Below are 15,266 nucleotides of genomic sequence, written 5' to 3'. Positions count from 1 at the left end.
CTGGTGGGGCAGTGGTTGAGAGTCCACATGCTGATACAGGGAACACGGGTTCGTGTCCCGGTCCAGGAGGATCCCACATGCCGCGGAGCGGCTGGGCCCGTGAGCCATGGCTGCTGGGCCTGCGCGTCCGGAGCCTGTGCTCCGCAGTGGGAGGAGCCGCAGCAGTGAGGGGCCTGCGTACCGCAAAAAAAAAAAAAAAACTCTCCAGAAAGTGGGCATAGAGGGAACCTACCTCAACATAATAAAGGCCATATACGACAAACCCACAGCAAACATCATTCTCACTGGTGAAAAGCTGAAATCATTTCCTCTAAGATCAGGAACAAGTCAAGGATGTCCACTCTCACCACTATGATTCAACATAGTTTTGGAAGTCCTAGCCACGGCAATCAGAGAAGAAAAAGAAAAAGAAGGAATACAAATTGGAAAAGAAGAAGTAAAACTGTCACTGTTTGCAGATGACATGATACTATACATAGAGAATCCTAAAAATGCCACCAGAAAACTACTAGAGCTAATCAATGAATTTGGTAAAGTTGCAGGATACAAAATTAATGCACAGAAATTCTCTTGCATTGCTATACACTAATGATGAAAAATCTGACAGAGAAATCAAGGAAACACTCCCATTTACCACTGCAACAAAAAGAATAAAATACCTAGGAATAAACCTACCTAGGGAGACAAAAGACCTGTATGCAGAAAACTATAAGACACTGATGAAAGAAATTGAAGATGATACCAACAGATGGAGAGATATACCATGTTCTTGCATTGGAAGAATCAATAATGTGAAAATGACTAGACCACCCAAAGCAATCTACAGATTCAATGCAATCCCTATCAAATTACCAACGATATTTTTGACAGAACTAGAACAAAAAATCTTAAAATTCGTATGGAGACACAAAAGAACCGAAATAGCAAAAGCAATCTTGAGGGAAAAAAACGGAGCTGGAGGAATCAGACTCCCTGACTTCAGACTATACTATAAAGCTACAGTAATCAAGACAATATGGTACTGGCAGAAAAACAGAAACATAGATCAATGGAACAAGATAGAAAGCCCAGAGATAAACCCACACACCTATGGTCAACTAATCTATGACAGAGGAGGTAAGGATATACAATGGAGAAAAGACAGTCTCTTCAATAAGTGGTGCTGGGAAAACTGGGGAGCTACATGTAAAAGAATGAAATTAAACACTCCCTAACACCAAACACAAAAATAAACTCAAAATGGATTAGTGACCTAAATGTAAGATTGGACAGTATAAAACTCTTAGAGGAAAACATAGGAAGAACACTCTTTGACATAAATCACAGCAAGATCTTTTTTGATCCACCTCGTAGAGTAATGGAAATAAAAACAAAAGTAAACAAATGGGACCTAATGAAACCTCAAAGCTTTTGCAGGACAAAGGAAACCATAAGCAAGACAAAAAGACAACCCTCAGAATGGGAGAAAATATTTGCAAATGAATCAGTGGATAAAGGATTAATCTCCAAAATATATAAACAGCTCATGCAGCTCAATATTAAAGAAACAAACAACCCAATCCAAAAATGGGCAGAAGACCTAAATAGACATTTCTCCAAAGCAGACATACAGATGGCCAAGAAGCACATGAAAAGCTGCTCAACATCACCAATTACTAGAGAAATGCAGATCAAAACTACAATGAGGTATCTCCTCACACCAGTTAGAATGGGCATCATCAGAAAATATACAAACAACAAATGCTGGAGAGGGTGTGGAGAAAAGGGAACCCTCTTGCTCTGTTGGTGGGAATGTAAATTGATACAGCCACTATGGAGAACAGTATGGAGGTTCCTTAAAAAACTGAAAATAGAACTACCTTATGATCCAGCAATCCCACTACTGGGCATATATCCAGAGAAAAGCATAATTCAAAAAGACACGTGCACCCCAATGTTCACTGCAGCACTATTTAAAACAGCCAGGCCATGGAAGCAACCTAAATGCCCATCGACAGACGAATGGATAAAGAAGATGTGGTACATAAATACAATGGAACATTACTCAGCCATACAAAGGAACGAAATTGGGTCATTTGTTGAGACATGGATGGATCTAGAGACTGTCATACAGAGTGAAGTAAGTCAGAAAGAGAAAAACAAATACCGTATATTAACGCAGGTATGTGGAACCTAGAAAAATGGTACAGATGAACCGGTTTGCAGGGCAGAAGTTGAGACACAGATGTAGAGAACAAACGTATGGACACCAAGGGGGGAAAACCCCGGGGTGTGGGGATGGTGGTGTGATGAATTGGGTGACTGGGATTGACATGTATACACTGATGTGTACAAAATTGATGACCAATAAGAACCTACTGTATAAAAAGTAAGTAAAATAAAATTCAAAAACAAACAAAACAAAGAATGTAACCTAAAATTAATTTTTAAATTAATTTTTTTAAATTAAAAAATAGAATAGTGATGTCTAGGGATGAGGGAAAGAGGGGAGTGGGGAGAACAACCCTCACTCCCCCCTTTTCTTTTTCTTTTTTTGGCGGTAGGCGGGGCTCTCACTGTTGTGGCCTCTCTCGTTGCGGAGCAATAGGCTCTGGATGCACAGGCACAGCGGTCATGGCTCACGGGCCCAGCTGCTCCGCGGCACGTGGGATCCTCCCGGACCGGGGCACGAACCCGTGTCCCCTGGGCAGGCAGACTCTTAACCACTGTGCCACCAGGGAAGCCCATCTTTTTTTAAAAAAACAACCCTCGGGCCTCCCTGGTGGCGCAAGTGGTTGAGAGTCCGCCTGCCGATGCAGGGGATACGGGTTCGTGCCCCGGTCTGGGAGGATCCCATATGCCGCGGAGCGGCTGGGCCCGTGAGCCATGGCCGCTGAGCCTGCGCGTCCGGAGCCTGTGCTCCGCAACGGGGGAGGCCACAACAGTGAGAGGCCCGCATACAGCAAAAAAAAAAAAAAAAAAAAACAACCCTCTTGGTTCAGTTTGGTAGATATTTACTGAGGACTACACAAATTTTAAGTTCCTTTCCATATTCACATAAGGTGCTGTATGTAGAAAAATTAAATATAGTTCTGAGTTCGTTCATACAGTGGTAGAAATACACTTTTAGACAAATACCTAATAAAATGCACAAGTCTTATAACAGCAATGTGCACTGAGAAAGCAATTAACTCCAGCAGGGAGGGGTCAGGAAAAGTATAAAAAGAAAATGAAAATTCAGCTCAGCTGAGTCCTATTGTTATACAGTCTATCTGGAGCACCTGGGACACATGCTAGAAACCACCAATGCCTTGTTTTACAGATTAATGTTTTTCATTACCATATTTCCCATACCTGTACTCCTTTATAATTTGACAAAAATGTATTCAGCACCAACAATGTACCTGATATGGGCTAGAATTGGCCAAAAAACTTAATAAAAGAGCTCACAGACCAGGAGTCAGCAAATTTATTCTGTAAAGGGCCAGAGGGTAAATATTTTAGGTTTTGCAGACCCTATGGTCTCTGTCCCAAGTCAAATTTGCCACTGTAGTATAAATGCAGCCAGAGATTATATGCAAACAAATAAGCATGAACTGTTCAAATAAAACTTTATTTACAAACAAAGACGTGGGCCGAGTTTGCTGACCCACATCAGAGACCAGGAGGGAGATGAGTAAGTAGAGCAGAGGTGATGCTCTGAGTGTGAACAGCACAGAGGACAACAGACAACTCAGCCTGGAGGCGATAAAGCAAAACCTGACAGAAGACGAGGTTCTGGAGGGAAGTTCTGAGGAGGAGGAGGAGGGCACAGCACAAGTCTGTGCTCCCTCTGTCCATCTAGTTCAGCCTGTCTTACATCAGGGCTGGAGGGGAGGGAAGGCCATTAAATTACAGGCCTGCTTCTAACCACTCTTCCTCTGCACTTCCTTGTACACATTAGCTCGCATTAATATTTACAACATAATGTTGGGATAATGGCATTCTCTTGCTCAAAAGAGAATGTCCCTATTTGACCCTATTTGCCAAATTCCAATGGTATAAAATGCTGAGCCAGCCCAACTAAACACATGGTAATTACCATACACTTGTCTGAATTACAGCTTTATGTGTACGTGTTATTTCCATTACTACAGACTGCCTTAGAGCACTAAAACAATTCCACAATGCACCTTCTCTGCTCCAAAACTCAGGTTTCTTTGTGCAACAAAATGTGTTAAAATTTACTAAAGTATGCTGTTTTCACATGTTTATTCATTGTAAAAAATTTTTTGAGTAACTTTTACTGCCAAATATTATATTAGTGGAAAAACAGAACTTGGCTGTCTCTCTAATAGAACCGTAAATTGATCTTAGAGAGCATGTAAGAGGTTATAAGACCTTACTTACTATTTAACTTCCATGTAATTTGTCCAGAAAGCAGATATCCCAGGTCCACCAGAATAGTTTTCTATGCTGTCTACTGACTTTATTATCATTTCTGTTTTTGAAGAAAGGTTCCTCACCTATGAGAGTGCTAAGGATCCTTATTATTGTATTACCTTCATGTATATTTAAAAAAATTTTTAATTGTAGTAAAATACACAGAACACAAAATTTACCACCTTAACAATTTTTAAGTGCATACTTCAGTGGTATTAAGTACATTCATACTGTTGTACAACTATCACCACCTGTACAACTCTTCACCTTGTAAAACTGGAACATTAAATGTTAAACAGTTCTCCCCACTCCCCTCTTTCCCTCGTCCCTAGACATCACTGTTCTACTTTCTGTCTCTATGATTTCGAGTACTCTTAAGTACGTCATACACATGGAATCATACAGTATTCAGTTTTTTGTGACTGGCTTATTTCACTGAACATAATGTTCTCATGGTCAATCCACTGTAGCATATGTCAGAATTCCTTTCCTTTTATAAGGATGACTGATATGGAGAGTTACTTCTGTCACTTTGCTATTTGTTTTCTATATGCCCTGTGGTTCTTTTGTCCCTATTTCCTGCATTACTGTCTTCTTTGTGCTTAGTTGATTTTTGTGTGGTGAAACATTTACATTCATCGCTCATTTACTTTTTTAAAAAAATTTATTGATTTATCTTTGGCTGTGTTGGGTCTTCGTTGCTGTGCACTGGCTTTCTCTAGTTGTGGCAAGCAGGAGTTACTCTTCATTGCGGTGCACAGGCTTCTCATTGCAGCGGCTTCTCTTGTTCCAGAGCACGGGGCTCTAGGCACGCGGGCTTCAGTAGTTGTGGTGCGCGGGCTCAGTAGTTGTGGCTTGCGGGCTCTAGAGCACAGGCTCAGTAGTTGTGGCGCACGGGCTTAGGTGAAACGCAGCATGTGGGATCTTCCTGGCTCAGGGCTCGAATCCATGTCCCCTGCACAGCTGGCAGATTCTTAACCATGGTGCCACCAGGAAAGCCCCTCTCATTTAATTTTATATATTGGGTTGGCCAAAAGGTTTGTTCGTTTTTTTCCATAAGATGGCTCTAGTAGCACTTAGCTGTCTAACTTCATTTGAAACAATTCTGTTAGATTGTATGTGACAGCTGTCATATCAGCATGCATTTGAAAAAAACACAGCAGGGACTTCCCTGGTGGCGCAGTGGTTAAGAATCCGCCTGCAATGCAGGGGACACGGGTTCGATCTCTCGTCTGGGAAGATCCCACACACCTTGGAGCAACTAAGCCCGCGCACCACAACTACTGAGCTTGCGCTCTAGAGCCCATGAGCCACAACTACTGAGCCCACATGCTGCAACTAGTGAAGCCTGTGCACCTAGACCCCATGCTCTGCAACAAGAAGCCATTGCAATGAGAAGCCTGAGCACCACAACAAAGAGTAGACCCCTGCTCACCACAACTAGAGAAAGCCCGTGCGCAACAACGAAGACCCAAGACCCAATGCAGCCAAAAAAATAATAATAATAATAAAAAATAAAAATTAAAAAAGACATGAAAATTGAATTTTTGTGTAGCCATTTTAATATTGAAGATGGAAGAGAAAAAGCAACATTTTCGGCATATTATGTTTTATTATTTCAGGAAGGTAAAAACACAACCGAAATGCAAAAATACATTTGTGCAGTGTATGGAGAAGGTGCTGTGACATGTCAAAAGCAGTTTGCACAGTTTCATGATGGAGATTTCTCGCTGGACGATGCTCCACTGTCGGGTAGACCATATGAAGTTGACAGTGATCAAATCGAGACGTTAATTGAGAACAATGAACATTACACCACATGGGAGGTAGCTGACATACTGAGAATATTCAAATCAAGTGCTGAAAATCATTTGCACCAGCTTGGTTATGTGAAACGCTTTGATGTTTGGGGTCCACGTAAGTTAAGCGAAAAAACCTTCTTAACTGTATTTCCGCAGGCGATTCTCCACTACTTAAACGTAATGAAAACGTTCCGTTTTTTAAAACAAATTGTGACAGGCAATGAAAAGAGGATACTGTACAATAATGTGGAACAGAAGAGATAGTGGGGCAAACGAAATAAACCACCACCAACCACACCAAAGGCTCTTCATCCAAAGAAGGTGATATTGTGTATATGGTGGGATTGGAAGGGAGTCCTCTATTATGAGCTCCTTCCAAAAAAAACAAACGATTAATTCCAACAAGTCCTGCTCTCACTTAGACCAACTGAAAGCAGCACTTGACGAAAGAAGTCCAGAGTAAGTCGAGAGAAAACGTATAATCTTCCATCAGGATAACGCAAGACTACATGTTTCTTTGATGACCAGGCAAAAACTGTACAGCTTGGCTGGGAAGTTCTGATTCATCCGCTGTATTCACCAGGCATTGCACCTGCGGATTTCCATTTATTTTGGTCTTTACAAAATTCTCTTAATGAAAAAATTTCAATTCCCTGGAAGACTGTAAAAGGCACCTGGAACAGTTCTTTGCTCAAAAAGATAAAAAGTTTTGGGAAGACGGAATTATGAAGTTGCCTGAAAAATGGCAGAAGGTAGTGGAACAAAATGGTGTATACGTTATTCAATAAAGTTCTTGGTGAAAATGAAAAATGGGTCTTTTATTTTTACTTAAAAACTGAAGGCACTTTTTAGTCAACCCAAAAAGTGTATACCTATTTTCTCTGTGTTAACAAGGGGATTACTTTCGATCCCATAAAATTACAATACTCTAATTTGGACTTGTACCAGCTTAACTCCAATAACATATAAAAACTCTGCTCCTGGGCTTCCCTGGTGGCACAGTGGTTAAGAATCTGCCTGCCAATGCAGGGAACACGGGTTCGAGCCGTGGTCCGGGAAGATCTCACATGCTACGGAGCAACTAAGCCCGTGCACCACAACTACTGAATCTGCACTCTAGAGCCCTCGAGCCACAACTACTGAGTCTGCGTGCTACAACTACTGAAGCCCGCGTGCCTAGAGGCCGCGCTCCGCAACAAGAGGAGCCACTGCAATGAGAAGCCCGCACACTGCAAGGAAGAGTAGCCCCCCTTCGCCACAACTAGAAAGAGCCCGCGCGCAGCAATGAAGACCCAATGCAGCCAAAAATAAATAAATTAATTAAAAACAAAAAAAAAACCTCTGCTCCTTTACATCTCTGTCCTACTTCTTTCAGTTGCTGATGTCACCAAATTACATCTTTGTACAATGACATCATTGTTTGTATGTTTCAAAACGTAAAATTAATAATTTTCTTAAAGTGCATTAGTCTCTTAAATCATGTAGAAAAACAAAATGGGGAGTTACAAACCAGTTACAATAATACCAGCTTTTAGACTAGTAATTGCTTTTTAAAAAATTTATTAGTCTCAAATCACGTAGAAAAAGGGGAGTCACAAACCACTGCTGTAACAATTCTAGCTTTTATAACTGCCTGTGTATTTACCTTTACTGAGCTTTCCATTTCTCCACATGGCTTCAAGCCACTGTCTAGTGTCCCTTCCCTTCAATCTGCAAGACTCCATTTAGCACTTCTTTCGGTGCAACTGTAGTTAGTAACAGATAGCTTCAGCTTTTGTCTGGAAATGTCTCTCATTACTGAACGACAATTTTGCCAGATATAGGATTCCTGGTTGATAGCTTTTTTTCTTTTAGCACTTTGAATATATCAGCCCAGTGTTTTCTGGCCTGTAAAGTTTCCACTGAGAAATCTGCTGGAAATCTTACTGACGATTCCTTGTATGTGATGAGCCACTTCCCTCTTGCTGATTTCAAGACTCTCTGGCTTTCAACAGTTAGGTTATAGTGTGTCTGGGTGTGGGTCTCCTTGACTTCATCCTACTTGGAGTTCACTGAGTTTCTTGGATGTTTATATACACGTCTTTCATCAAATTCGGGAGGTTTTCAGCCATTAACTCTTCAAATTCGCTGTCCATCCCTCTCTCCCTCTTCTCCTTCCCAAGATGCACATGTTGGTCTGTGTGACAATGTCCCACAGGTCCCTTAAGCTCTGTTCATTTTTCTTGAATCTCTTATCTTTCTGTTACTCAGACTCAATAATCTCCATTGTCCTAGCTTCCAGTTCACTGAGTCTTCTTCTTCAGCAAAGGTTCAAATCTGCCTTTGAATCTCTCTAATGAATTTTTCATTTTAGTTATTGGACTTTCTTTTTTAGTTTCTTTTTAGATTTTTCTATCTCCTTATTGATATTTCTGTTTTGTTCGTATAGTTTTTTTGACTTTCTCCATGTCTTCTTTTAGCTTTGAGCCTCTTTAAGGCAGTTGTTTTCAACCCTTTGTCTAGTATATCTGCCATCAGATATACTGCACCACCAGGGAAGCCCAATAATATTTTATGTATAAAAACTTAACCTAGAAAATGCTGAGCATCTTTGTTGATTTGGTAAGTCTTCCCATGCAGCTCTTATAAAAATGTTGAGCTAACTAATACATATGGTGAGAGGTAGCCTAGAATTTTTATTTTATTTTTTCTAAATTTAGGATCTAATCTTGGGAAGGAAAGATTACACAGTTGTCAGAGATTTGGTCACTTGATTAAGAGATGGTTTGGGGTACCTGAGAAGTAATATTTGGTTACCTATTTAATCAAAGAGATAAAGTATTTTAAAATAAATACAGATGGAGAAGATTCTGGGAAGATAGTACAGTAGGAAACACTAGGAATCTGTCTCCCTACCTGTACAACAATACAGTGGCAGAATCTATCTGATGTAACTATTTTGGGTCTCTGGAATCTCTTGAATCTTTGCAACTTCTGGGTGAAGGCTTGGATAGTAAATTGTGGTTAATTTCAGTCAATTTCACCTCTTAGTTATGTAGCAGGGGCTACTCATCCCCCACGTCCCAGCACTGAGACATCCAGCTGTGCATGCATCCCAGAAGCAGCTTGCATGCACCTTGTGGGAACCAGGGTGGGCAAACAGGTCCCTGTCCTCCATGTATCAGAGATCTGTGCTCTGATTGTTGATGGCTACTTCAGATCTGGGGCCAAAGAGGAGGGCAGCCATTGTTATTGTTCCTCCCCACTTTGTTGCAAGCCTCTCTCCCTCTGGCTGAAGGGACTTCCAGAGGATTTAAAGGGCCAGAAGCTCTTTTCCCCCCTGCTACATTTCTCTCTTTTCACCTTTGCGGAGCCAGACGTTAAAAACTTAAGGCATTCAAAGCAACCACGGATCTGAGGGAAATTAAAAAGTCACCATGGTGGGCCTTCCCTGGTGGCGCAGTGGTTGAGAGTCCGCCTGCTGATGGAAGGTGACGCAGGTTCATGCCCCGGTCCAGGAAGATCCCACATGTCGCGGAGCGGCTAGGCCCGTGAGCCATGGCCGCTGGGCCTGCGCATCCGGAGCCTGTGCTCCGCAACAGGAGAGGCCACAACAGTGAGAGGCCTGCGTACAGCAAAAAAAAAAAATATATATATATATATATATATTAATATGAATATTTCAGAAAGTGCATGCTTTATGGGAGGTCCCAGAGATTTGTCAATGACTTTGCTGTCCATTTTTACTCTTAGGGAAAATATTCATCAAGCCCATAACAAATACCCCTATGGAGAACTGTATTCTATTATTGGTTACTCTACGAAATTAACTACAGCCTTTCAGTCTCATTATCAAACAGGCCTTTGCTTCTTGATGACCAGAAGGCTCCTGGAAAGGACTGTCCTAGGAACGCTGAACTACCGACACCTCAGAAAACACACCCTTGAGTCCAGGCTTCTGACCTGACACTGCTGACGTTGAACAAGGGACTGAGCCAATATTCCTGAGGCTTTTTCAGTCCAGAAGCTGATACACATCATAAAAGCAGACTCACCCAAACCCAGCACGATAAGAATTACTAGGACCGAATGAACTGAATTAAAGGAAATTCAATTGTGTTTATTTGCTGGAATACAACTGGTATTATACATACAGTTTTAATGTTCCATCCTCTATACTTAATGAACATATGAAGTCCTCTTCTTTCTCTTCTTAAGCTATCTTTACTCTCAATTTAGTAAATTATGCTTTTCTAGACTGAAATATAACATCTTAAAATGATTATCTGCTTCTCACTGACCCGTTCAGAATTTAGAAATAGTTTTACTGAGTTTTATTTTTCAGGAATATTGTAATTTTCATTGGTTCAATAAGAATGTACACTCCTTTTTACCAGAATATAACTACACAAATCAGTTGTGCAACCAAAGCCATACCTGGACTGTCTTATGTGAGGATGATTTTCATTCAATCAGTTATGACAAGCCTGCTGCCAACAAATGCACACAGAGCCAATTCCTACATTGTGCCACCAGGGAACTGGCCTAGTGCCTGACTTACAAGGTCTCAGCATCACAGGTGGCAAGGTCATTTAGTAGTACCCAAAAACCTTGGCAAATCTGAAAACTCTCAAGAAGAAAGAAAATCACCCAAATTTATATGTACTGCAGGTGAAATTTGGTGGAAAATGTACTGGGCTTGGTTTCCTGGCCTTGGGATAGAAGAACAAATAATATTTTAAAAAATCCAATCTAAGATTCCTTATGAAAACTTCTGGACAGAAATCAATTCTATGGCCTTAGTACCTGCATAGTTGCTCATTTCTATAAGGCTCTGGATTTTCAGAGCAAACTCAAGGAAGTCTATATGCCTAATTAACACTCTGACTGCACCTAATTATTAGGGCCAACCCTACGAGACCAGACTTTCTTTTAAAAGAACAAACATTTGGAAATTATCAGGAGACGAGACTATCAGAAAATTTATCCAACACTTAGAAATAAGCCAAAAATAGTCCGTGGCACATCTTTTTTTTTTTTTTTTTTTTTTTTTTGCGGTATGTGGGCCTCTCACTGTTGTGGCCTCTCCCGTTGCGGAGCACAGGCTCCGGACGCGCAGGCTCCGGACGCGCAGGCTCAGCGGCCATGGCTCACGGGCCCAGCCGCTCCGCGGCATATGGGATCCTCCCAGACCGGGGCACGAACCCGTGTCCCCTGCATCGGCAGGCGGACTCTCAACCACTTGCGCCACCAGGGAGGCCCCACATCTTTTTAATATCTACGTGGGGAAAGGCCATCCAAGGATTGTTCAGCAGAATGTACTTACTTCATATCACTGTTTACTACTGATTAAAAGTCACAGACTTAGTCAACTTGCTTCCTAACTTGATGAGGTTTTTTTCTAGTAAAGATGCAAACAAGGAAGTATCACTGAAGAGAATGGCTTGAGCGGCTGGAGAATTTCCTTGTCTCACACATCTCTGCTCCCACTTCCATTCTAGAGATGGAACAAAACCATCTCAGACTGATTTCAACCTACAGCCTACAGCAAAAATGGCCTCTGACCTCTGTTTTCCTGCTTCAAAGCCCAGAGAGTAGCAGGTTGTTTTTGTGTAAATAATTACCATTTTAAGTAGGCTAACAAAACTTGTCATTTTGAAGGGTAGGAAAAAATGCTATTAACTTAAAAGAAAGACTTGCCAAATTTTTATTGTTTATATGGAATAATCTCAGAATGGACGAAAAAACTAGAGTAAATCTCCATAATTTCTAGGATTACAAGAAAGATATATGTACAAACACACACACACATATATATATCATTACGTACTAAGAATATTTATTTATCTAACAGAAAAACCAAATCCATAGGGCTTCCCTGGTGGTGCAGTGGTTAAGAATCCACCTGCCAATGCAAGGGACACAGGTTCGAGCCCTGGTCTGGGAAGATCCCACATGCCCTGGAGCAACTAAGCCCGTGCACCACCACTACTGAGCCTGTGCTCTAGAGCCGGCGAGCCACAACTACTGAGCTCACATGCCACAACTACTGAAGCCCACGCACCTAGAGCCTGTGCTCCGCAACAAGAGAAGCCACAGCAATGAGAAGCCTGCGCACCACAATGAAGAGGAGCCCCTGCTCGCCACAACTAGAGAAAGCCCGCGCGCAGCAACAAAGACCAAAAATAAATAAATAAATAAATAAATTTAAAAAACAAAACTAAACTAAATCCATAGATTATCAATGTACTTTACAGTATAATGTTACGGAATTTAACAGCAAGCATTTTAAAGTCCAAAAGAGACAAAAGAATAAAAATAAGCACAAGCAATGGAATATATCAGATAAAACTGTAATAAAAAAAATAGCACCTTGTACACAAACAAACGTTACTATCTGACCTTCACCACAACAGTACCGTCGGCTACCTGGTAGGAATATCCCTACTACCGAATAAGGATGTAAAGTCACAAAGCAGTTAAGTAACTTGTAAACATAATTACCAAGCTGATAAATAGGACAAGCACTCAAACCCAAGTCTTCTCACTCCAAGTTCTGTGCTCTGCCTAGTAGGCTTAATTGTGGAACATGAGGTAAGGAAAGCTTGAGGAATACTATACTACCCTACTTGAGAGTACTTTTAACTCAAGCTCTCATCCTACCATATCTCCAAGTTGCTGCCAAGACCCTCAAAGCCCCCATCTGTATGACGTTATCAATCAGCTGATGAATTGTGCCAAGGCAGTGCTACCACAGACTCAGCCTTCCTCAGTACCTTGACATAAGCAGACTGGGGCCTCCGCTCTATAGTAAATTACAACCTGCTCGGAGAAACAACTCTAATGTGACATTATTCAGAGTACATTAACAAGGGTGCATGATGCACTAAAGGTGAGCATAGACTGGGAGGAATCCCATGGACTATTAGGTCGGAGCTAGAAACAACAGATGTACAGACAGCAAAGCGGATGGATCAGAAACAGTCCTTAGGGGAAAAGTAAAACTGAATGAGATATGATACAACAGGTACACCTTTAAAAATACATGTATACAAAACAATGATGGCTATTTTGCAGACATAGACAGAGATATTGATTAAAGACACTGGAAGGGCTGCCTAAGGATAGAGGGGAGTAGAACAGAAATGAGTAGGAAGTGAAAAGAAACAAAGCAAGGGCTTTACTGGAATGAAATATAATGCACCTTTTAATTTTTATTTATTTATTTTGTGGTACGCGGGCCTCTCACTGTTGTGGCCCCTCCCGTTGCGCAGCACAGGCTCCAGATGTGCAGGCTCAGCGGCCATGGCTCACGGGCCCAGCCGCTCCGCGGCATGTGGGATCTTCCTGGACCAGGGCATGAACCCACATCCCCTGCATCGGCAGGCAGACTCTCAACCACTGCGCCACCAGGGAAGCCCCCATGCACCTTTTAAAACTAATGCAACTGATCTTGGGACTTCCCTGGCGGTCCAGTGGTTAGGACTCCGAGCTTCCACTGCAGGGGAGCACGGGTTTGATCCCTGGCTGGGGAACGAAAATCCCGTATACGGCGTGGCCAAAAAAACAAAACGAAGCAAAACAAAACCTTATACAGCTGATCTATATGGACCGACATGTCCATGTAATCAAGATAATTTTTAAGCGACAAAAGCAAGACAGAGCATGGTATGTATCCTCTCCCATTTCTGAATACGCATGTCTCCGTGTATACACGTGTATGTTCAATATGAAAAAGAAAGCACACCAAACCAAAAGCAGTGGTCATCTCAGGGACAGAACGGCGGGGGAAGACGGCTTTCCATCTCCAAACCTCTGAATAATTTTACAATTTAAGTTTGTAAAAAGCACATTTTATAAACTCTGCTGTTAGACAGGGGTAGGTTCAAACACCAGCTGTGATCTGGGGCAAGCTACTTAACCTTAGATTTCTTACCTATTAAATAGAGAAAACTGCAGTACGCTCATTCACAGGGGGGTTTAAGACTTAAAAGAGACAACAAATGCCACGCTCCTAGCCCAGAGCCCCTCCTTCTCCTGCGGAATAGCCTGCAAGTAAACTTAAGGGTGGGCGATGCGGAGAGATGCAACCGGAATTCAGAGAAAGAAAAGGTCATGGAAAATCAGAGTGCCTCTGGAAAACCTAAAGAAGAGACTGGGACTTGAGCTGAGTTTTCAAAAAAGTGGTAAAATACTCGTAACAGAGAGTCAGGGGTGCGGGGGAGAAGGTACTACCAAAATAAAATAAATAATCAGAATAAATACACAGGAAGAAGAATGAGAGGTATAAACCTGTGTCCCGGTGCCAACCACAAAATGAATGCGCGATAAATATCTGGTACATCAATGAAAAAGGGTGCACACTAGGGAACAGGAAACAAGACTGCGTACGTAGAATAGCTCATACTTTAGAGATCCTTGACATCACAACAAAGACTGGATTTCACGCAGTTGCAGGGCAAGGCTTCTAGAGCTGGAGTTACCGGCAAAGCCACATTCTAAGATAAGGCGGCAGTAAGCCAACTGACAGCATACAGAGTAATCAATCAGCTACCCGCATAAAAATAGTTACACACACACACACACACACACACACACACACACAGGACACGACGTATACGACACACACAGCAGCATCGCCACAGACGGAAACAAGAGGGGACCTGAACTCAGGAGGCGGTCACGAGAGCTGGAGTAGGTGTCCAGTTAATACTCATAGTACAAACAAACAAGCGCTGAATGAATTCTCAACAACACTTACGGAGTAAGAGCCAGTCTCCCACGTGCTAACTCACCTGGTCCTCTTGAAACAAAACGCCTTTCTGGGCATTTATTCGTTTAAACAGATCCCCTCCTTCACAGTAATCCATCACTATGTAGAGAGAGCCATTTTCTAAAAAATATAAACGTTACAGTCCATTTTTTAAAATATACATCAAAAGCATAGCTACATTAAAGGTACCTAAAGGTTTACTAAAAAGCAGCAATTAATTAAATACGTTCCACTAAACTAAAAACAGAACCACAGCCAGAAGAACTGAAGTGCAAAGTCAAGGTTTACTGGTCGTACAGACTGTGTGGTAA

General features: G+C 41.8%; 1 protein-coding gene across 8 annotated transcripts in view; it reads right to left on the bottom strand.

Moving 5' to 3' along the window:
* Nucleotides 1–15,266, bottom strand: part of NEK1 (NIMA related kinase 1) — a 209,758-nt gene that overhangs the window by 172,800 nt on the left and 21,692 nt on the right. For all 8 annotated transcript variants that reach the window (XM_060102678.1, XM_060102680.1, XM_060102679.1 and 5 more), the window contains one exon: nt 14,978–15,075. In XM_060102678.1, coding sequence (XP_059958661.1) covers nt 14,978–15,075 — 98 coding nt within the window. The remainder of the gene's footprint in view (nt 1–14,977; nt 15,076–15,266) is intronic.

Source organism: Mesoplodon densirostris, chromosome 6 (genome assembly GCF_025265405.1).
Source record: "Mesoplodon densirostris isolate mMesDen1 chromosome 6, mMesDen1 primary haplotype, whole genome shotgun sequence".
Taxonomy (NCBI): Eukaryota; Metazoa; Chordata; class Mammalia; order Artiodactyla; family Ziphiidae; genus Mesoplodon; species Mesoplodon densirostris.
This window is presented reverse-complemented; position numbering and strand designations above follow the sequence as displayed.